The sequence below is a fragment of the Pocillopora damicornis genome, chromosome 1, assembly GCF_964200805.1.
Source record: "Pocillopora damicornis chromosome 1, jaPocDami1.2, whole genome shotgun sequence".
Classification (NCBI taxonomy): domain Eukaryota; kingdom Metazoa; phylum Cnidaria; class Anthozoa; order Scleractinia; family Pocilloporidae; genus Pocillopora; species Pocillopora damicornis.
In genome coordinates this window covers 31,034,982-31,056,755 of record NC_142670.1, presented here as the reverse complement: position 1 = coordinate 31,056,755, position 21,774 = coordinate 31,034,982, and the positions used below count along the sequence as shown (strand labels likewise).

The 21,774-nt window shown below is 36.9% G+C and overlaps 4 protein-coding genes across 4 annotated transcripts in view; 3 read left to right on the top strand and 1 right to left on the bottom strand.

Moving 5' to 3' along the window:
* Positions 1 to 2,775: 2,775 nt before the first annotated feature.
* On the bottom strand, positions 2,776 to 9,494 carry LOC113677980 (KICSTOR complex protein ITFG2). Its single transcript, XM_089188377.1, has 4 exons — positions 9,129 to 9,494; positions 7,845 to 8,055; positions 6,325 to 6,686; positions 2,776 to 4,199 (listed from the first exon to the last, which is right to left on the bottom strand). The coding sequence occupies exons 1-4, from the start codon at positions 9,420 to 9,422 to the stop codon at positions 3,687 to 3,689; spliced, it is 1,380 nt and encodes a 459-aa protein (XP_089044503.1). The 5' UTR covers positions 9,423 to 9,494; the 3' UTR covers positions 2,776 to 3,686.
* Positions 9,495 to 9,541: 47 nt separating this feature from the next.
* LOC113678003 (BTB/POZ domain-containing protein kctd15) lies at positions 9,542 to 10,941 on the top strand. The gene has a single exon (XM_027194873.2). It carries the CDS (start codon positions 9,824 to 9,826, stop codon positions 10,496 to 10,498), a length of 675 nt encoding a protein of 224 aa, XP_027050674.2. The 5' UTR covers positions 9,542 to 9,823; the 3' UTR covers positions 10,499 to 10,941.
* Positions 10,942 to 11,686: 745 nt separating this feature from the next.
* LOC113678002 (uncharacterized) lies at positions 11,687 to 19,448 on the top strand. The gene is made up of 12 exons (XM_089188368.1): positions 11,687 to 11,893; positions 12,628 to 12,689; positions 13,638 to 13,694; positions 14,269 to 14,388; positions 15,270 to 15,356; positions 16,175 to 16,301; positions 17,013 to 17,053; positions 17,195 to 17,281; positions 17,662 to 17,750; positions 18,069 to 18,138; positions 18,271 to 18,316; positions 19,266 to 19,448. Exons 1-12 carry the CDS (start codon positions 11,710 to 11,712, stop codon positions 19,307 to 19,309), a joined length of 1,014 nt encoding a protein of 337 aa, XP_089044494.1. The 5' UTR covers positions 11,687 to 11,709; the 3' UTR covers positions 19,310 to 19,448.
* Positions 19,449 to 21,452: 2,004 nt separating this feature from the next.
* Positions 21,453 to 21,774, top strand: part of LOC113677979 (uncharacterized) — a 6,083-nt gene continuing 5,761 nt past the window's right edge. Inside the window, exon 1 of the mRNA XM_027194846.2 lies at positions 21,453 to 21,774. This exon is cut by the window's right edge and continues 150 nt beyond it. Within this exon, the coding sequence (XP_027050647.2) occupies positions 21,699 to 21,774 (76 nt within the window). The 5' untranslated portion in view covers positions 21,453 to 21,698.

Genomic DNA, 21,774 nt, shown 5'->3' with positions numbered 1-21,774 from the left:
GCTTCGTAACTGCAACAGAATTCACTCGAAAAACGTTAAAACTGCAGTTGAAAGAACACAGAGCCACTGTAAACTCAGCCTGGGATTAATGTTCTATCACTGACAAAGACTCAGAGACGACTTAAATGTTTAGCAGCAAAATCTCAGCAAATTATCCTAAAATATTACAGAATGGCTAATTTAGCTCCGTCTTAAGATCAACAACTAATAATTGGGAATTGACAACGATCTGTTTATTATAACATTTAAACTTGTTGAAATTGACACCTTAGTCTGAAATTCCACTGTTATGGACCGAAACAGATTTTAAAGAAAGCACATTTTAGAAAAGTTTGAACCAGCAAAGAAAGTTTTTATCGACGAGCTCAGAAAGTGGAAGTGACGTTACGTTCGAACTTAGACTTCGGAGCCTGCGTGCACCGAAAAAGCTCCCTTCAGATTGAAAAAATATAAAGTAAATTAGTTTTCTACAAACCTGTCTACAGAATTAACTTGTGCTCAGCTCCAAGTTTCGACAAACAAACAGTTTCTACTCCTCTCGAAGTTTATGGCGTAGTAGAAATAACGAAGAAATTCCGAAACGTTCCCCGGTCCCAGAAGCCCCAGCGAATAATGTCGGACGCACCTCTATTGTACAGAATAGAGCCCGCGTCATGAACCGCTGACTGTCCTAAATTTCTGCCCATGTGGACCATAACGGCCAGTGGACTCTCTGTTCCTGAAGTGTGGAACAACCAAATTCCCTCATGTCAAGGTCATTGAATACTTCCGAAATGGACATGGCTAGTTATCCAAAATCATAACAAAAATTTTCATAAATGTCTCAAATACAGTACCGACATAAAAAGCTTCGCTCTCCGAGTGTGCTCGTACGGAAGGATTTGCCTGTCGCGGACTCGGTTGGAGTGTTTCAACACACTTGAGAGGCAAATCAACAAGATCGCATCGTGCTGTAGTTGTACGGTTTATGCAACTGGAAGTGCACAATCCGCTCAGCTGGATCGGAGCTAAGTTTACTTGATTAGCCTAACATAACTGTAAGACATAGAGATCACACTACAGTACCTCTTTGGATTCAAAGGAATTGAGCAGCGCTCGACCTTGAAAGGAAGGAACAAAAACACACATTAATAAGTACTTCACAACCTCGGTAATAGTTCAAGCTGCTGTAGTTGTACGCGGAAATTCCCTTCGAAGCCTTTTCAATAAATCGTGTCGATGTTGTTCGTGTTCGTGTTCGTGTTCGTGTTCGTGTTGGTGCAAATAGACTGTATTTTCAGTCAGCCCTTGATTAGTTAACGTTTCAATCGAACGCACAGCCCTTCAATCTATAATCAATTTTCCTCCACGGTTTAATCGCGAAATTAATTTCTTGGGTAGTTCGTCATTTTTTGTTGACTTCAAGGCTTGTCGTTAACATAACACTTTTCATAAAATTCCCTTCTAATGATTTCGGTTAGAAGGACTACTTCTTGTGCAGACACAGCTAGGTAAAAAATGGAAGTTGGAAATTTCGAAACTTCTTGTCGAGCGCAGACATTACCTGTGAAATAATGCACCTGTTCCCCGATTTCCAAATCAAGCTTTCGTTGCGAAAGCTGTTTCGCAATGAATAACAACCATGCAAAAATTTTCTCAGAGATTGCGTGATGTCTGGGCAGTACCTCACGAATACTAAACCGAAACACGCATGTCACACACTCAAGTGACTTTCTAGCTCATTTTACTTTTTCGCATTAGGCAAAATTCAACAATTAAGAAAGGGAGTAAGTTTCTAAAGAAACTGTGGTGCTGCGTCGATGGGAGAGTATAACAGGCCTATAGGGTAATTTGGCGATTCGCTCTGACGAAGGGCTAACGCTCGAAACGTCAGCCTTTAAACTCTCAACAATTAAGAGTTCCTTTGCCAATCCATTTTATATCAAGCCTTGCTTGGTCTTATATGGTTTCAGTGAAGGGGAAAAGGGTTAACTCTGCCGAACAGGATGTTTTTTTCACCAAAACTCTGACTACTCGCAGTTTAATTTGACGGCCGCCAGAACAATTTCAAGAACTGCATGAACGGATTAGTGTCAGTATCAGTGCAACTGGCACCTCCCCCTCCTCTAACCCTACAACAGTCAACTAATAACACTGGGTTTATGTTGGATTGGGGGACGGGTAGGTACGCTGTTGTTAGGATAATGACATTGATCTATTTCACTTAGGTTTCGACGTTCCTGCTCCTTCAGCAGTAGAGAGGGTGTCAAAATTTTTTATTTCAGTGCTCGTTGTCACTAATATCTCCTCTGGAAAAATACTTGGTTGTGTCATATGATAAAATTTACCTAATGCCCCCATAAGGCTCTTTAAGATTTCTATGACCCTCCCTCCCCCCCATCGGCAGTTAATTGACAGTCATTATTCTACAGTACCCCCCTTAATACTCTGTTGGCGATGACTTTCCCCTTTTCCTCTCCCCCTGAAAACCATGGGTATCCCCTAAAATTCTAAAGGAATTTCTAGGATTGAGTAATGAGTAGCATTCGTATTCATGTTACTGCAGCTGCATTTTGGTCAGAAAAATAAGAACAAGAACAGTTCCTGCATTACAATAAAAACACAACGCTATTCCAAAAGTGACAACGCGTATAAAGGATGATGAAAATGCTGAAAAGAAATTATAGAAGGAGCGAAAAAGTGAGGGAATAGTCAATCTGTTCCTCGAAAATTTACGACATTAAGTTTTGTGATAAAAAAGGAATGGAAACAGCAAGTTAGTTGTAGTCAGTTAACCAAATAAATAACTTTTATTGGTTAAATATCACACAAAATAGACAAAATACTAAGCTATGATGTAAAAACTGCATAAGAAAGCTTCCTTCCTCTACATATAATTACAATGTTATGTGCTCTTAGAACCAACACAAAGTTTATCAAAGCATACCAAAATTATAATATTCTGCAAATACCTATAGTAGGCCAATAAATAATTGTGTCTCGCCATGTGTTTTTTTTACGTCGGTCTTTACCGTCTTCTTACAATAAAATATTCTTTGCAAAACATCAGGTTCTGTTCAGACTGCAACCAGTAAAATTTAAGTTAGAAAATACATGAGAAATACGTGTAAAGAGGTTTCCTGCATAAGAGAAAACTTACTTCATTGATAATTAATAACATCAATGAGGTCTAGGATGTATATAATACTATATAATATCATGCATGTATATTATATAATAATAATGATAATAGTAATTATCAATAATAATAATATCTATGATAATAATGATAAAATAAAGAATGATAATAATAATAATAATGATGATAACATAACAATGACAATGCTAGCGACAGTGACATACTAGTGATCATGGTGATGACCACAACGACAACAATGACAGTGATAATGATAATGACAATGATAACAATAATGACAAGGATAACGATAATAACAATGATAATGACAGTGACGGTGATAATGACAACGATAATGATTATAATCAATGATTAATGGTTCATTTTGACTTTAACCCTTTAACTCCCAGAGGGATTAACATGTAACTTCTTTCCATACATTATCCAGCAAACAGATAATGGAAATACTCAAACTTTTCACATGAGGCATAAGTTGTTATCTTAATCTAACACCAAATTCACAGAACTAATTACAAAAAAATGTGTAGCACCTGGAGGGGAGAATTAACAATCAGATCTTAGGAGTTAAAGGATTCAGATAAGTCGGAACCATTAAAGACTGCCATGCATTCCAATAGATGATCACTCGATTGGAAGATGTCACATAAACCAATGCAGGAAGGTTCTTCCCTGGTGAAAAAGCATAACTCCCTGCACAGAAACCCATCACATTTTCACCAAAGCTGAACTGTACCACATTCTTATGGCGATCAATTATATAAGTGTCTCCCTCCCAAGAGCATAAAGCTATTTCCTCATTGCCATCACCAGTAATGTCGAGTTTTGACAGAGCAAAGAGATTGTAGAAGCCTTGCTCGATACAAAGTGACCACTGAAGCTTACTTCCATAAAGTAGAGTCACCTGACCATCTTGAGTACATAGCACTAAATGTTTCTCTAAGCAGGAAGCTGGTGCATCAGGATCGCAACATTTTAGAGTGAGTAAATTTAAAGGAATGTCTTTACTTCTTCCCCAGACATGAGGAAATTGTCTAAAAGTGGACTTGGAAGCTGAGCTTGACATCTAGTAGAGAAGGGATTTTAGATCAGAATGTTTGGCACAAAACTGAAGAGGACAGAGTGATAAATAATTTTTTTTTTTTTGGTGATTCAGTGTCACTAGGACTACACCTACATAATGAGCATGCACAAATTAACTTACTCAAGGATTAAAGAGCCTGAGCCCAGTTGTTCAAAAGCAACTGCTAATTGCAATTTGAAGGCTTAGTGCTATCCAAACGTTAAATTATAATTTTTTATTGCTTTGCTCAAAAGCCTTTTTAGAGCATCCAATAATCAAATTCAAAAAAAAAATAATCATACTGAATTTTCTTTGAAATCAGATTTCACACTAACCTGGGTTGCCTTCACCCAGCTTTGAACAACCTGGCCCTGGTGTGTGGTTTAGATGATCAACAGGTTCTCAAGTTAGCTTTTTGTGGGAAAACTAAAATTTGTTCTCTGCTCCAATCTTGTTAAAAATGAATAGCATTTCCTCTACTTGACTACATAGCTCAAAATACTCTACTTTTCATATTTACTCAAACTTACGGTTTACGGTCAACTCGCCGACGGACCAACTCGCCGACACCAACTCGCCGACGTATAAAATCGAGTAGAGACGTCGGCGAGTTGGTCGTCAATCCAATACAACTTATTAGAAGCTAAACATACAGAAAATTAAACGATATTTAGTAAAAAAAACATTGGACATTGGTGAACATCAAACAGAAGCTTAAACATCGGTGAACATTGGTGAACATCACCAATGACTATAACAGCTTAAGACGCGAACGAGTTATTGTGCGACAACAACACCGTAAAGACTCATCATGTCAATCGCTCAGATTTTTTGACGAAAACGTGGCTTTCTAGACGAGATCTTTAGTAAAAAGCATTTCTTTTTATTTGCAACAAAGTTTATAAGGATCTTAAGGCGAATAAAGCGAAGTAAACCTCACCAACGACTCTAACAGCTTAAGACGCAAACGAGTTATTGTGTGACAACAACACCGTAAAGACTCATCATGACAATCGGTCAGATTTTAAAGGAAACTTGGCTTTCTAGTCAAGATCTTTAGTAAAAAGCAATTATTTTTATTTGCAACAAAATTTATAAGGATCTTAAGGCGAATAAAGCGAAGTAAACCTCACCAATGACTCTAACAGCTTCAGACGTGAACGAGTTATTGTGTGACAACAACACCGTAAAGACTCATCATGACAATCGGTCAGATTTTAAAGGAAACTTGGCTTTCTAGTCAAGATCTTTAGTAAAAAGCAATTATTTTTATTTGCAACAAAATTTATAAGGATCTTAAGGCGAATAAAGCGAAGTAAACCTCACCAATGACTCTAACAGCTTCAGACGCGAACGAGTTATTGTGTGACAACCATAGCAACCACGCGGAACCACATGTTTTTTTTTAACTTTAAAGAAAGATTTATTCATGATCGAGAACGTTTGATTTACGATAAAAACAATAAAATTCCATTTATTATAAAGATCAGATGAACATGTGAAAGTAATGTATATCATGCAATTACTCTGCACTTGTAGGTCCGTTTAATCTCGACATCGATTTCAATAATTGGGCCGCTGTTCTTTCACCATTTTCATATTTCTCCCATAATCCAAACACCTTACTCTGTAATTGCCTAATAAAAAGAAATGCTTTTTACTAAAGATCTTTTCTAGAAAGCCAAGTTTTCGTTAAAAAATCTGAGCGATTGACATGATGAGTCTTTACGGTGTTGTTGTCGCACAATAACTCGTTCGTTATAGTCATTGGTGATGTTCACCAATGTTCACCGATGTTTAAGCTTCTGTTTGATGTTCACCAATGTTCGCCAGTGTTTTTTTTTTACTAAATATCGTTTACTTCTCTGTATGTTTAACTTCTAATAAGTTGTATTGGATTGACGACCAACTCGCCGACGTCTCTACTCGATTTTATACGTCGGCGAGTTGGTGTCGGCGAGTTGGTCCGTCGGCGAGTTGACTGGTTACCAAACTTACTGCAAAAAACTTTCAAGAAAAAAAAAGAAATCAAAAGAATCTTAAAGACAAAAACTGATCACAAATGATGACCAAAGAGAATTGTTGCAAACTCTAAGTTAAAATTTCCAAGTTAGCAATACTTTTTTACCTGGTCACCATCTTTCTGTTGTTCGCTCAAATTCCATGAATTCAAAATGATATAAGAACCCCCAGGATATGAGGCCAAAAGGTACCTGGTTGTCTCCATGTCAAACACTACAAGGGAACCAATCTGTCTTGGAATTGTCCAGTGATGGACTTCCTCAACCTTAAAAGACATGGTTCGCTTTTGAACTGCATCTCCTGACACTTTGTTTCCTACATGGTACAACTTGGCAATTGTTCCTTCTTGCTTTAAATCTTTTCCATTCAATTTTTGGGCTGTCTCTATGCTGTTTTCGGTAATTTTATCCAAATCATGTCTGTTGGTAGACACTGATGGCTTGACCTTTTTTTTCCTGTCTTCTTTTTCTATAACAAATCAGAAATTGTTGATGATATAGTCAATACACTCTTTAGGCATGGGTTACTGAGGCAGGCTTATGTTATTTCACTGTGTTGTGATCTCAGTCAGGACAAATAACTTATCATCATAGTGCCTCTCTCCAACCAGTCATGAAAATTCAAAGTAGTCTTAAATTGTCACAGAAACACACAAATGCTGGGTCGAGGGAGGGGGGAAGGAGACTGAATGGATCTATCAGCCCTATTAATAAGGAACACTTCTTGTCTCTTCATGGTAAGAAATTGTGGCAGTGTGAACCTACTGACTAGTTTGTAAGACTTTGATTTCTCAAGCACTGGTTTGGCTTATCTTGAAGATCTATTGTTGTCCATTGGATGAGAGCCAAAAAAAGAGGGAAAAAATATTATTTTAATTAGCAGTTTATCTGATGGCTTGCCTTCTGAACTTTTAGTAAAACTAGAGCAAGCTTTCCTAGGTCAGGTATGTGTTATCCTCAAAGAACTAAGAGCATGCTTCTCGAATACAGTAAGTGACATATAAAAAAAATAATCAATTTGTGTAGATCAGGGTTGAGGAAAAATGTCAATTTCAAAGGACTTATGATTAAGAGGTTAAAATTTATGAATATTATGCACTTAGGCTGTTGCACTGATATCTATAATCTGCAAACAAGCTCTGACTGGCATTGCGGCATGCTTTATGAGCCCTAAGAGATGAGCCAGCTTGCAAAGTGCACCAGTGAGGTGCACATTTTGTTGAACATACAACAGAAATTTAATTTTTCTGCTTGAGAACTGAAACCTCTTTGGATGAAAATCAGTGTAACTTAAAGAAGTTGCTTTGAAATGAATTCCTTACTGTTCTATGAAATAAACATCACACTGACTGACAAAAGTTATGAGTCTATCTATGAATGTGAATTATTAAGAATATCATTTTCATTGTTATCATCATCATCTTTAGCACTATTTTTAAGAGTAGTAGTAACAGTGCTGTGATAGGATTTTATTCCCTTTTTTATTTTCAAAATTTCCACAGGCTTCTTGGAAAGTATGTGGGAGGTCTGATACTCCTTGTCTTGAATTAAGTAACCACCTCTACCAACAATGAATATGGGCTTGTTTAAGTTACTAAGACCCTTAATATTCTGTTCTGAATCACACCTGTGCTTGGCTGATCACAGACGTCACTCTGCTTATGATGCTCTTTTACAACATGCAACTTGTGGATATACACAGCTCTATCTGCATGACCTGTTACAAGTTCCAGCATTCCATCTCCATCTACATCTGCCAACAAAATGATCTTACAATTGGAAGGAAGAAGAAGGGAGGAAATTGGTTTAAAAGTCTCTTGTGTTGTCTCTGGAGTAATCTGCAAAATATTTCAAACAAAGTTGTTGAGTGCAGTGTGTGGAAGATTTTTTGGCCCAGTTACTGGTGAGGTGTCCCCAAATAAAGGGATGGAGAGTCCTTGCCTGAGTCAGTTTGGTATGTTGTGTTCTTGAACACAAAAAAAAACAACAAAAACATGAAAAACATGAAATAACACTGTAAGTCAGTCTTAAGGTTTTCAATGCAGATTGAAAAGTCAGCTCTTAAGGCAGTTCTTTCAGACATAGGGGTGAAGTCTCAATCACTTGAGTTGCGCCGCTGTGTTGTGTGTTGTGGCAGCTTGGGGCCTGCCTTTTCAGCTCGCAACCACCAGTTTTTTTTAAGATAAGTTGAAATAGTGAATTGGATTTAAATTACTTGGTTAATGATGCTATTAATTAAAGTAATATTGTCACTAAAAAACCCTAAGGGAATGATTCAGTAAAGCTCATTGTTCGTTATGTTCAATGCTGAGGGACACAATCAAAACTCAGTCATTTAACACTCTTTGACACTAACATCAAAACAAGTTGCTGGAGTAGGCTAAGGACTTGTGTGCAACTTTTAAAAATAATTAATTCATTGGCACTTAAATTAAAATCAAATTTTTAAAGTGTAGTACACTTGGAGGCAAGATTTCCATGTAATGTTCATCGTCATAATCATACGTCATTATTCATTTTTGATAAAAGAAAACAATTGATTAACTTTGAGACTAATACCTTGTATGAAAATAGTACGTTGGGGGTTCATGGAAATCTTTCTTGATTTTATTCCCCTGACAAACACTTTCCAAAAATTCCGCACGAAGCAATTTTGTTTAGAACGAACTGGCTCCTATATCATTGTCTACACTTGTGAGCTGCTGTATGCGATGAAGCAAAAATAAAGGCGATAAACTTTTTAAATTGCCCCAGATTTTGAGTCGGTGAGAGGTGAGCCAAAAAAAAAAAAACCTGTTTGAATATGAATGAATCAGGAAGCAGACCAAAAGTTTATATTGTCCTCGATTTCTTTACAGCACTACCTGCGGTATATATTTGGCCATCGACAAGTTTGTTTTTTGTGACTTACAAAGAATATATGACACCATCCCTCCACTGTTACACAGAAAAGATAATTTTCCCGTTGATTCCAAAAGTCTCCCACTTCAACACAAGTTATCATACCCAAATTACGGCATGATTTGTAAGGTTTGACAGAGCTGCCCTTGAATATCAACAATTCGCCATTGATTTGTCCAACTACAAGTTCATTGTCACCATCATTGTCGACATCGGCTAGCACCAAAGCTTCGTTGTTCAAATTATCGGAAATCTCGAACTGTAAATTCTCGACGAACGAGACAGATCTCTTACATGTATTCATAGGTTAATAAGAATACTCCGTCGATCGACTGCTATATTTACGATAACTTTCCATGGCTGAAAAACATAAATCTAAAGTCTTACTTTGCATGGAGGGGTAATTATGAAAAAATTGTGGTTGGATTTGCTCAGGAACAGCTGGTTACCGGTATGAGCGAAGCATTTTTTTTCCTGATCAATATTGAATGATGGCTGACTATTTAGATGAAAATCTTGTTCATTTGGTCTCAAATATTCAAGAAAATAGTTTTTTTTTTTAAAACCCCGTCACCACTCTAGTAGATAACGTATTTCGCGCCACTACGCCTAGCACGTGAGTAAGAAACAGCTCTCGTGCTATTTCGCTCGGAAAAGCAAATTTTCTCGTGTTATGGAAGCTTTTTGGCGCTTTCCATTCGGATTATGGCAGGAGACGAAAATTTTCCATCAATTCTCAATTTAAACGTTGGTGGTTATGTTTATACAACGACTATGGACACTTTGACGCGCGATCCAAACTCAATGTTAGGAGCCATGTTCAGCGGACGACAACAGGTAGCAAAGGATACGAGAGGGAACTATTTTATTGACAGAGATGGAGCACTCTTTCGCCACATTTTAAACTTTTTACGTACCTCAGAGCTATGCCTTCCTCAATCATTCGACGAATTCGATCAACTGAGTGCCGAAGCTGACTTCTATCAAGTTGGCGAGTTGATAGAAGCGCTTCAAATTTACAGGGAAGATCGCCGGAAGAATATGCAACTTAGTGAAGGACAAGGAACTATTATCATTTCAGTGGACAGATATCGAAACCAGCTGCTGTTGAGCGGGCGCGAAGATTTCATAAAAGAGGTTTTTCAGGGATATATCAAACCATCGGAACTTGTGTTAACTCTACTCCCCGCACGGGGATACGTGAGGAATTATCGGGTCCCCTGGAGAGCCGGGGGTGCGGAGCTCACCAAAGCCGACGCCTTTGATTTGCTTTATGGTCATGGATTTGTCTTAGAAGGTTGCAACGGAGGTGGCAGTGATGGTGAACTGGAAGGAACTCAATTTCAGGAATATATTTTTGTCCGAAAGAATAAATTGTAGCACCTGCCTATAGTTAGTTTGGAACTGTATGTTGATTAAAGTAATTTTATCAGAGAGAAGCTCTCAATATGGAGATCGAAGGAGGGTGTGAAGAGTAGGAACTTTGGTCCTGCCCCTCCCCCCACGATGCTTTTAACTTTCTTCTTTTCTTCTCTCATTTTTTTCCCTCCACTCTCTTTTTTATTTACTTTTGATTTATTAGTATGAGCCATTTGTAATTGAAGTTTGTGAAGAGTTTTAATCAAAATACTTACGTAGAGTGCTGGGATTTGTATAATTTATAAAGGTTTTTTTTTAAGTATCCAGGAAAGTAATTTCATGGCAGTTTTCTGAGAATTGTTCAAACTTTTTACCACACTCTTTCAACTGTTTTTATTAAAAAACGGCAGCATAATTTGCCTGTCTACAGGTCTTTTTTAGAAATTAAACTGGTTTGTCCTGCTTTTGTGTTCTATTACTCAATTTTTTTGAAAGTATGATAGCTCTCATTTGTCTGTATGTAATTATCTTTTTTTCTGCCAACAGAGGCCTGCATGTGTTGACATGGAAATCTCATATGATTTGGAAAAATTGTATCACTTTTCAAATTTTCCTTATCTCATACTTACCAAAACAAACCTTTAACCTTTTCACTCCTAAGATCTCATTACCAATTCTCCTTACTGCCTGCTATACAATTCTCATGATATTAGTTCTGAGAATTTGATATTGGATCAACTAATAATCCCCTAATTTATAATCTCTATTCTCATCACTTTCCTGCTTGATATTGTATTGATGATGTAAGGATAAATTCTGTCTTGGTCACCCATGGAAGCCTAAGGGTTATATGGAAACTTAGAGGGATCTCTTTGGTTTTATTCTTCAATGTACTTAAGTACAAAGTACCTTAGATTCGGTCACGCTTCAAGGTCACGCAACCTCACGCAACACGCTAAACGTCAATCATAAACGCAAAAGAAAAACAGTTCAAAAAGAAAAGGAAGGTAACAAAAATGAACGGAGAATATTTCCGGTCAGATAAAAAAGACGCTAAAATAATATTTTGATTTCCCCTGCAGTCTTAAAGTGAATAAGCAGATGTTCTTCAGTTTCCTGGAAACTCCACGTTCGATCGGATGGAATGAACTGAATACATTCACCAATCATGTGGCGGCTTATTTTGAAATAAACCAATAGAAATGTCTCTTATATCATATCGTGCTTTACATATGGCTCGTGTGCTAACTTCCACCTTTTCCCCTCTTACCTCGTTAGCTCGCGAAGGTCTGCGAAACTACAGATCGATTTCTTGCCGAAGAAAATTGTGTTTTTCTCACTGGATCAGAAGGACTATGGCATATTCAACTTATGATAGTGGAGCTCCAAATTCCTTGGAATACAGAATGTATTTTCGTAAGTATTCGCAAAACCTGAAAAATATGGATCTCCATTCGCCTCAAGCTTCACTCGGAGAAAATCGATCGAATTGACTCGATTTGTGATAATAAACTTAGCGATACTCGATACTGAAGATCTAAAATAAAATGATAGTTGGTATTTGGTGGAGATCGAACATATGTAAAAGTTAACTCGATCACATCTTAACACCGAGGACTAGGGTGTAATTCGTGTTTAATGAAGTTTAGTTGTAAATTTTTAAGCTTGTCGATGGGGCACATTTTTGGCTTATAAGTTTTTGGTTAATTAATTTCTGAGGGTAAAGAGGAAAAATATGTGTTGATACAGATTTCTAGTCACCTCCAAAATAAGAACGACCTTTCAACTGAAGGAAGTGGTACAGTGTCGGTTTTCAGCGAATGTGATATGGGAGTGGGGTGGCTAATTAACTTTTGAGGAATATTGGTTTCAAAGAGGAAAATTGCCCAAGGTTTTTTGTGAAGTAAGCAATGCCTGCGTGTACGCCTTCTAATTATTTTTTAAAAAGCTAAATGGAGACATTTTTGGGGCAGAATTTGTTTTTGAGACAGTGACACAAATCTATCAATCAATTATCAGAAATGTCAGTTTATAACTCTTCTGAGACTGGGGAGTAATTGGTAATCAATGAATGTAGGATACCTGACACAGTGATTTTACACAAGGGCCTTTACAAAACTCTTACTGATAAATCTATTTGAAATTCTCAGAGGACCAAAGTGGCCAGGCTATTTCTCCCTTCCATGACATTCCACTATTTGCTGATAAAGATGTAAGTGCATTAAAAATTAAATACAACTTTTTTTTGGCTGTCAAAGTTCAGACTATCATGTATTGTCAGTCCATAGTGATAAGACTCTATAATCCAAGTTGCAAGGAATTATACTGAATTTTTCCACAGTAGAGCTGAATTCAGCTACATGTTTACTCAAAGAACAATTTAATTTGCCATGCTCTGTGATTATCACAGATGTGTTGAGTGTAATTTAACCCTTTGCCTCTCATGAGTGACCAAAAGAGAATTTCTCCTCACAATATCAAGACAATATCCAGCAGACAAGTGATGAGAATAAAGAAAATATCAATTAAGGGATTATTCGTTTTTCCAATACCCAATTCTCCAAATTGACACAATAAGAATTGTATGACAGATAGTGAGGAGAAAACCAATGAGATCTTAGGAAGTAAAGGATTAATGCACAGAGGGTCCTCAATAAGTCACAATTAAAGTAGATGGCTAGCAGCACGAAGTAAGCAGCTGACGAGTGGAGAGTTTCTTCCAAGGGTCTCTATGCATGCCCCAAAAAATATCATTTTGTAATGTAAAGGCTCTGAAATGCCTTTTTATGCATTCCTTTGGAGGTATACATGCAAAGCATTGTGGTCGTCAATTGGTTAGGTAAATACACTTCAGTTAATGATTAGAAAAGTCCTTGACTAGTCAGAAAAAGTGTGATACAAAGATGGCTTTCATGAAAGTTGTCTGTTTGTAAAATTTTTTGAAGCAGTGACTTGTCACAAGTGACAACTTGCACTGTCAAAGTTTTTCACAAGAAGTATAGAGCTCAGAAATTGAGGTAACTGGTTTTTTAACTAGCAGCAAGCACTTGATGAGAACTCTGTGAACATGGGTCACTACAAATGTTGTCATCAAAAATTTTATTTTTACTGAAGATTGACACTTATCTGTTTATTTTATGTTTCTCTTTGCTCTGTTTAGAAGGCAATCTATAACATGGTAGTTGAAGTTCCAAGATGGACAAATGCCAAAATGGAGGTTTGTTTTTTTTGTTTCAAGACTCAACAATTTCATATACAAGAATGCATTGCTTGGCCTTACTATAACCTCATTTGTTTTTACTGAGATACAATACAATGATCACTTAAACAACATAAGAAGGAATTCTGGTATTTAATATGAAGCAGTGAAGTTATTATATGGCTTCATTGTTTAACCCTTTACACCCCAAAATCAGTCAGCATATTCTCCATACTGGTCTTTATACATTTCTTAAGTTGAGGACAGGGAGAATTTGTTTAACAATCAAGAGCTTCTTTAGTTGGTGATCATTTCTTTTATTCTCATGGCCTTGATATGGGACTCAAGCGTGACATTGTAGGGAGAAATTAGAAGCTAGTCACTATTCAAAGGGTTCAGTTCACTGAGATGATGTACCAATAAATAGTAGGTGTATGAAATCTAACTAAGAGCACCTTCTAATTGTTGAATCAAAACTACAGTTGTAAGGTTACTTTATAAATCTTCAACTAGTTAATATGCAAATTTTCATATATTTTTGATATTTAAAGTTTTGAAAGTGATGATATATTTATATGTAAATCCAAAACAGATTTCTATCAAGGAAGCTCTGAATCCTATTAAACAAGACTGTAAGAAGGGAAAACTCAGATTTGTTCATAACTGCTTCCCCTATCATGGATACATATGGAATTATGGAGCATTGCCTCAGGTTTGCTATTTTTGGATAGTTTCAGTTCCTTGATAATTAGGAAAACCTGCTAATTATTGTTTAAAGTATTTTTCGTGGTCTGCAAATAACCTTTTCATGGCTACTGGTATGCTTGTGCATGACATGATCTACCTACCATTTGCTACAAAATGATATAATTCTACTCTTGTACTGTCAAGTTGATTCTTGATCTTTTTCAGGACCTTTGACCTTTGAAGCTCTTGATGAGCTTGTCAAAGATCTATGAAAAATCTTTGAAGATCTTCTTCAGGGCCTTTGAAGCTCTTGAAGACCATGTCACAGATCTAAGAAAATCCTTGAAGATCTTCTTCAGGAACTTTGAAGCTCTTGATAATCTTGTCAAAGATCTATGAAAATCCTTTAAGATCTTCTTCAGGACCTTTGAAGCTCTTGAAGATCTTGTCACAGATCTATGAAAAATCCTCAAAGGTCTTCTTCAGGACCTTTGAAGCTCTTGAGGATCTTGTCAAAGCTCTATGAAAAATCCTTGAAGATCTTCTTCAGGACCTTAGAAGCTCTTGAGGATCTTTTCAAAGCTCTATGAAATCTCCTTGAAGATCTTCTTCAAGACCTTTGAAGCTCTTGAAGATCTTGTCAAAGATCTATGAAAAATCCTAGAAGATCTTCTTCAGGACCTTTCAAGCTCCAGAGGATCTTGTCAAAGATGAAAAATCCTTGAAGATATTTAAAATTGTTGTTAAGATCTTTAGAGATCTTTCATTTTCATGCCAAGATTTTGAACTCTTCTGGGAGAAATAACAGATTACATCACTGCCTGTAAGCTGCCTCATATAGAAATTGTATTCCTCATATGTTGCCACATACTAATTTTGTATAATTTTTTTAAACTATTATTTTAGACTTGGGAAGATCCAAAGCACAAAGATCCGAACACAGAGTGCATGGGAGATAATGACCCAATAGATGCCTGTGAAATTGGTACCATGGTGAGTGTAATACTCAGCCAACTATTCTGTTCATTGCTTTATATTCCATTTTACAGTTGTGTGCTTGATTGCCAAACCTTTGAACAGGAGTGAGATGAAGGGTGACCTTGTTTTGATACAAATGTTGCTGCTTTTCAGATGTAAATTACTTTGTTATCATGCTAAGTAGATACTGGTCTCTATTACAACAAGATCACCTCAGTTCAGGCTTACTCCAGATCAAAGGCTTGGTAGCTAAGTACACAACTGTAAAATGGGGTAAATTCGTCATCCAAGTGATAGACAAAGGGTTAACACTCAAAATGTCAGCTTTGAAACTCCCTATAGTGGCTACTTTAAATCATCAACTCAGTTGATAATACTAAATTACCCTGTTATACTCTCCCAGCGATGCAGCACCACAGTTTCTTGGCAAATTTTTCCCTTTAATCAACTTTCAAATGGCCTATTTTGAATTGAAAGCTCTGTTCAGTACAATTTTAATAGTAATTTTTGTTTGCATCGAAACCTTCATTTGTTTGTTTCTTTGTAGTAGAATTACATGACAGAGCAGATTTTCTAGCACATTTCAGTCTTTGAGCATTGCTTGATATGCTTCACTCCCAGACCAAATTTGTAATTCTCCTTACAGTCAATCATAAAGTTTTTATAATGTTGGTTCCAAGAATTTAGGATTTAATCAACTAATTATCCCTAAATTGATATTTTTTCCTATATTCCTATCACTTATCTGGTTGACATTGTATTGATATTGTAAGGAGAAATTCTGTCCTGGTCACTCATGGGAGTTAAAGGGTTAAATCCTTAATAACCTGCAGATTGCCAAGCAAGGAGATGTTAAACAAGTGAAAGTTTTGGGGACTGTTGCATTGATTGATGAAGGTGAAACTGACTGGAAAATTCTCTGCATTGATGTAAATGATCCTCTTGCCAAAGAGATGAATGGTAAGATAGCTTTTTGTGATAGTTTTAGTGTGACTAGTTCATGAAATACATTCAGGGCTTCTGCCTTCCCAATTCTGTGTAAAACCTAGGAGATTTATTGAGATAGCATAGAGATAACAAACTCCTCATGACATAGGATGCTGTAAGCACCTTCTCTGAACCAATCTACCAAACTTATGGTCAAACTCAAAATCAAGGAATTAATATTTTTGCTCCAAGTACATGGGACAGCAATGGCTATTTTTTTCATTATCACACAGCTGTATAGATATATGTTGTACACATCTCTATTTGTTGTTACTTATATTTTAAGATTTCTGGTAATTATTATTACTGTTCAACTCAGGAACCATGAACACTTTGTTGTAAATGGGACAGATAAATTGTGTCTTGACCAACTGAATCATGATAAATTTCAGGACATGCATGGAAACAACAAAACAACAAACTAACAGATCTATTTAGCTTGCATGTTTTGTTTGCCAATTGTAGGTGTTATGGGAATTTCCAGCTTTACCTTTTGTAAATTATGCATAGATGACAATTCACTAGAGTATTATGACATGACCTGAAATGGGTTTAAACTAGAAATACAAGCTTAAGAGGTCTATTATTTTTTCTGTTTGCTCACAGCTGATTGACTCATTCCCTAAAATTTTTCTGGTGTACACAGTTTTATAAGTATCACTGACAATATGGCTTTTTTTACAGATGTTGACGACATTGAAAAACACATGCCAGGACTTCTCAAGGTATTGTGTGGAGGGCATTTTAAATTTTGCAATGAACATGGAGGCTAAGATTTTGATAATGATCACAATGATGTGTTATGAAGAAGTCTGGCTTTAGAAATAACAATAGCAATGTTAATGATCAGTTGTGTCGTTTTATAGGCCACAGTTGACTGGTTCAAGATCTACAAAATTCCAGCTGGTAGCGGTGAAAATCAGTTTGCTTTCAACGAGGAAGCAAAGAACAAGGTACAGTTTATCTGATGCAAAGTTCTCCCTTCTGTTTGCAACTCACTACTTTATGAACTAGTATGGGGAATTTTTTCTCTTCAAGATAACATTCTGGAGCTGTTCGGTTTGTATGTTCTCGTTACCATTTTTCTGGATAATGTTTTGATGTGGTGAGGAAAAGTTAAAGAGTAATCTATCAAGGAGAAAGGGATTCCAGATAAAAAATACTGCAGATGTACTAATTAACCGTTACAGAAAATGTTATACAGATGTTGGGGTGGATTATTTGTAAAGTGTTGAACTGATGATCAACCAAAGTTTGTTTCCCAAACTATATGGTTTTGTAACATTATTAAGAACTGATGTGTGAGTTATTAATATGGTCTTGAATTATTTAGGAATTTGCTATGAAGATCATTGGTGAAACACACGAATGTTGGAGAAAGCTGGTTCTCAAAGAGGTGGAAAATGACATAGGCCTCGCTTGGTAAGAAAATCTTAGTCCATTTTAAACAACTCAGAGCCCGCATTTTGTGGGAAAGATTGTTTTTTTTTAACAAATAACTCACAAGTGTTCGGCAAACATGGAGGTCTTTTGTAAGAAAAATAGGTGTACGAAATTTACAGGGGGGGGGGAGGGGGAGATTTAGATTTCGCTCGTCATTTTAGGGGGGGTAGAATCTTGGCAGATCAACAATCTAACCAAGAAATTGGATGTAATCTTGTAGTAATCTTTTATTTTTAATTCTCTGAACAATATAAAGAGATAAGGTTTTCCAAGATAATCTTTTCCTTTCTCCGTTAGCAAAAATGTCACAGTTGATGGATCGCCATACAAGATGTCTGCAGAGGAAGCAACTGGTATCCTTAATCACGTGAGTAGAAGTAATTTGAGAGAATACCAGCATCGCAGTGGTCTTATTTCACTACGCTCTCTAATTGAAGTAATTTATAAAATAAACAAAAACAAATTCAGAATATCGATTGTCTTTTTTAATTTAATTTAGGCGGCTAAAGTTGCTGATCCAAAACCCATTGACCCAGCCCAACAAGGTAGGTAGAACAAAATATTTTTAATCTGACCAAGGAACTCATCCAGCCGAAGCTTATCCAGATTTCTTTACCATGAAGCGACTAGGAATAATTCTACTTCTTCCCACTGGATTGAATTCCAGTCCGTCGCAGGACCCCTCCCCCCCCTCCCTTCCACAGTATTTCGTTAGGCTTCCATGACAGTTCCTGGATGGAGATGCAATGCGAGAATTTAAAAGTGTCCAACCCAAGAACACAGCACTATTTGGTTTGACTCAGTTCAAAATCAAAACTGGAATTATCCCTGATAACATTTTGAAAGGAAACCCCCATATTTTATGCAAGTGCTAGATTCTTTTGGTAAGGGCTCGGTTTAACGAAAAATCCTAGTTCCTTTGAGAAAAATTCAAACCCTTTGTGGCAGACGTGAATGAAATTGATGCTTTCACACTCAATGTGATAACAAACGACACTAAACGCCAGCAATGCGCAAGCTTTACTTCAAAATCCATACCGTACAACGTAATAGCAGTCCTATCGACTCGAATACTCATGTAAAAGAGTATCAATTTTCCTTAAGCGCCGGCCGTAAGTGTCACAAGCACAGTATGTTAATGTATGATAACACTATATTAGTTTAGATGGCAATCAATGATCCAAAGAAATCTGCGATTATTTTGGTTTTTACTTTATTTCTTTGTGGTTGGTCCAGAAAACTCGCGCCAACTTCTCAAGCAATCAGATGTAAAACTGAAAAAAAAGAGAATCACTAATTGGTCGCCTTCGTTTTCCCGCGCTTCAAGCGCTTCCGCTTGTTTTCACCTCGAGTCCTTATTGGCTAGTGATGATGTCAATCTTTGTTCCTGGCTTGTCACTTCGGTTTTGCGACACTCGATCGCAAAGGGCTCTATGACGTACACAAGCGATTGAAGTTAACTTGATTTCTTTCGTTCTTTTTTCCTGCCAACAGTTGACAGATGGCACTACGTATCTGCCAAGAGACCAAAATTGTGAAAGAAATCTGTTCTGCTGTAACTTATCCATAGTTCCCTTGCTGTGCAACCTATCCCGCTTTCATGGAGGACGTCATGTTAGCAAAATAATGTGTAATGAGAATTTCATTTACTGCGAAAAATAAACGAATTGTGAAAAACGAAGTCTCATTTCTGACTTTTATTGGTAAATGTTAGCCGCATCTTGGTACCTTCCATGGTTACTACACATTTTCCCTTACAGCTTTTCCACCGTACAGACAAAGTAGAATATGCCCACCGCGTAAAGTAAATTTCCTAGCTTCGCACATGTTATCAGGGAAGGCTAATATTTTTTAATCAGAATGTCCGATATTTGAGTTTCTGTTTGATCGAAGTTTTCGGTAAAATTTCCTCGAAAAATCAATGAAAATACCCAAGCCGATTTTCCTCGTAAATATTTACTCGTTGTTTGCTCTTCCCTAATAAAAATATCCTGCCCGAATATCTTTTTTAACTATAAGACAGGAAATTTCTCAGAAACAACAGATGGACAAGACGCTATTTTACTTTGTTTTTTTTTGTTTGTTTATTTTTTCTAAGAGGAAGTATGCACGAGAAACCATATAATTTTATCTCCCCTGTCAACAAGAATTAATGAAACTAAGTTCATTTTTACTTACAGCAGATTATGAAACTGAACGGTGATTAACTAAGGCGAAAAATTCGACTCAAACCGCTATCTTGAAAACAACCTAGTAATATGTTGGAGGATGCTCTTGATTATTAAACAAATTCTCCTTGTCAGCACCTTTGAAAATGTATGGAGAACAGTATGGAGAATATGGATACTGATGTTAGGGTTTAAAGGGTTCTTGGAGTAGCTTAAGCGTTCGAAAATTGAGCAAAAAATAGCGAAATGCTTGTAACTTGCAACGCCATTTTGAAAACAACATCGGTAAAATGAACGCACTCATCTGATGAGCTAAAATCTGAAAGTAGATTATTTTTGCGAAATTTTGATATATTCAATTTATTGACATTATTACTCATCTGCTTTGATAGCTTAAGGAAATACAGTTCATTTACTTTCACCTACAAGAAATCAATAATTCACTGATACTCTGTAATTCTTCCCAGCTTTTTCAAATGATTTTCATAATAATAGTAACACCTAAAAATAATGTAGCAATACAGACAAGTATTGACTGAAATAATTTCGTTTCGTTTGTTCGTGCATCTGATGATCCTAAAGACCATCCATGCAGATGTTCCTACAATTCCTGTCTCTTCTTGGTGAAATACGTATTCACAAAATTATATATTTGTTAGTTACAAAATGAAGGATATTTCTTCCCTTGCCAATTAAGGCAGTGTTCACACTTGGTGCCCAGGCATCGTGCCCGGGTTCTATTCTACGCCGGGCACCAATGTGAACACACCTTTTTTCCTGGTACCCACGCCAGAATTCGGGCACGGTGCCGGTGCCCGAGTACAAGGTCTCGACCTTGTACTCGGGCACTAAACTGGGCACTGAGTCCTTGTGCGAACACATTTTTCGTTGCTGCCCTGGCACTTTACCCACAAACCACTTGTTTTCGTACCCACAATTCCTTGTCCCACTCGAGATTTCAATAGTGAGCGTGTGCTCTGTTTATTGAATGTGAACATATCTTCGGACTGGGTACCGTGTGTCTGAACACAGCACCATTTTGTGCCGGTGCCCGGGTACTAGTGCCCGGGCACCAAGTGTGAACACTGCCTAAGTATATCTCCATTTTTCTCTTTTAAAGTGTTAACTAGAAAAAGCCATTTTTTTCCAAAAAAGAATACGTTTGGCAACTTTGTTGTCTTTCTAAAAAACATAAAAAAACTGAATAATTGAGACCTGTGATAGTTTTGCGAAATTTGTTATTGACAAGTGCGTCAGTGATACTGTGTTGCGTTCACAGCACCTTCAAATTCCTTTCTCTTTTGCATATTTTTTCACAACTTTGTTTTGTTACAAGTTCCACAATGTGCGATGTGATTTAGCTCTGTTTCAATTTTTTTTCTTCATAGATGGCGTTTCTTTGTTACCTTGAAAAAAATATATTCGAGTATAATGTAATGAAAAACAGAAAAAAATGTGACATCTCTGGGTCGAGCAGAATATGAAAATTCCCTGCAATATTTCATTCCCGAGCGGTACACTGGAGGGAACATGACAGCTTGTACTGCACTCAGAAATTACTGGAAACAGCGGTTGCGTTACACCGTCGGAAGAGTTTGTTTTAAAAGACAAAGTAACCAGGAACTAGCCAGGAACTGTTAAGCAAAACATCTCACTTTAATTGCGAGTAGAAAAAATCAAAACAAGCTATTTTTTCTTGTTTTCACCGCTTCACTGCGCTTGTAAGAGTGGAAAAGACTCCGCAGCAGAATTTATCAGAATGGGATCGGCGGTCAGTGTTGGTAAAAGCTCGGACGCCTGCGGAAAATCCCTTGTAACTCAGCTGAGACAGGAAA

Excerpts from the sequence above, each read along its gene's own strand:
- LOC113678003 (XM_027194873.2), top strand. The coding sequence starts at position 9,824 with ATGGCAGGAGACGAAAATTTTCCATCAATTCTCAATTTAAACGTTGGT.
- LOC113678002 (XM_089188368.1), top strand. The coding sequence starts at position 11,710 with ATGGCTCGTGTGCTAACTTCCACCTTTTCCCCTCTTACCTCGTTAGCT. Across the intron at positions 15,357-16,174 it reads CCTGTGAAATTGGTACCATG|ATTGCCAAGCAAGGAGATGT; the intron begins GTGAGTGTAATA and ends AATAACCTGCAG. Across the intron at positions 18,317-19,265 it reads CATTGACCCAGCCCAACAAG|TTGACAGATGGCACTACGTA; the intron begins GTAGGTAGAACA and ends TCCTGCCAACAG.
- LOC113677980 (XM_089188377.1), bottom strand. The coding sequence starts at position 9,422 with ATGAATACATGTAAGAGATCTGTCTCGTTCGTCGAGAATTTACAGTTC. Across the intron at positions 6,687-7,844 it reads CTGTGATCAGCCAAGCACAG|AAAAAGAAGACAGGAAAAAA; the intron begins GTGTGATTCAGA and ends GATTTGTTATAG. Across the intron at positions 4,200-6,324 it reads AACAGAAAGATGGTGACCAG|ATGTCAAGCTCAGCTTCCAA; the intron begins GTAAAAAAGTAT and ends CTTCTCTACTAG.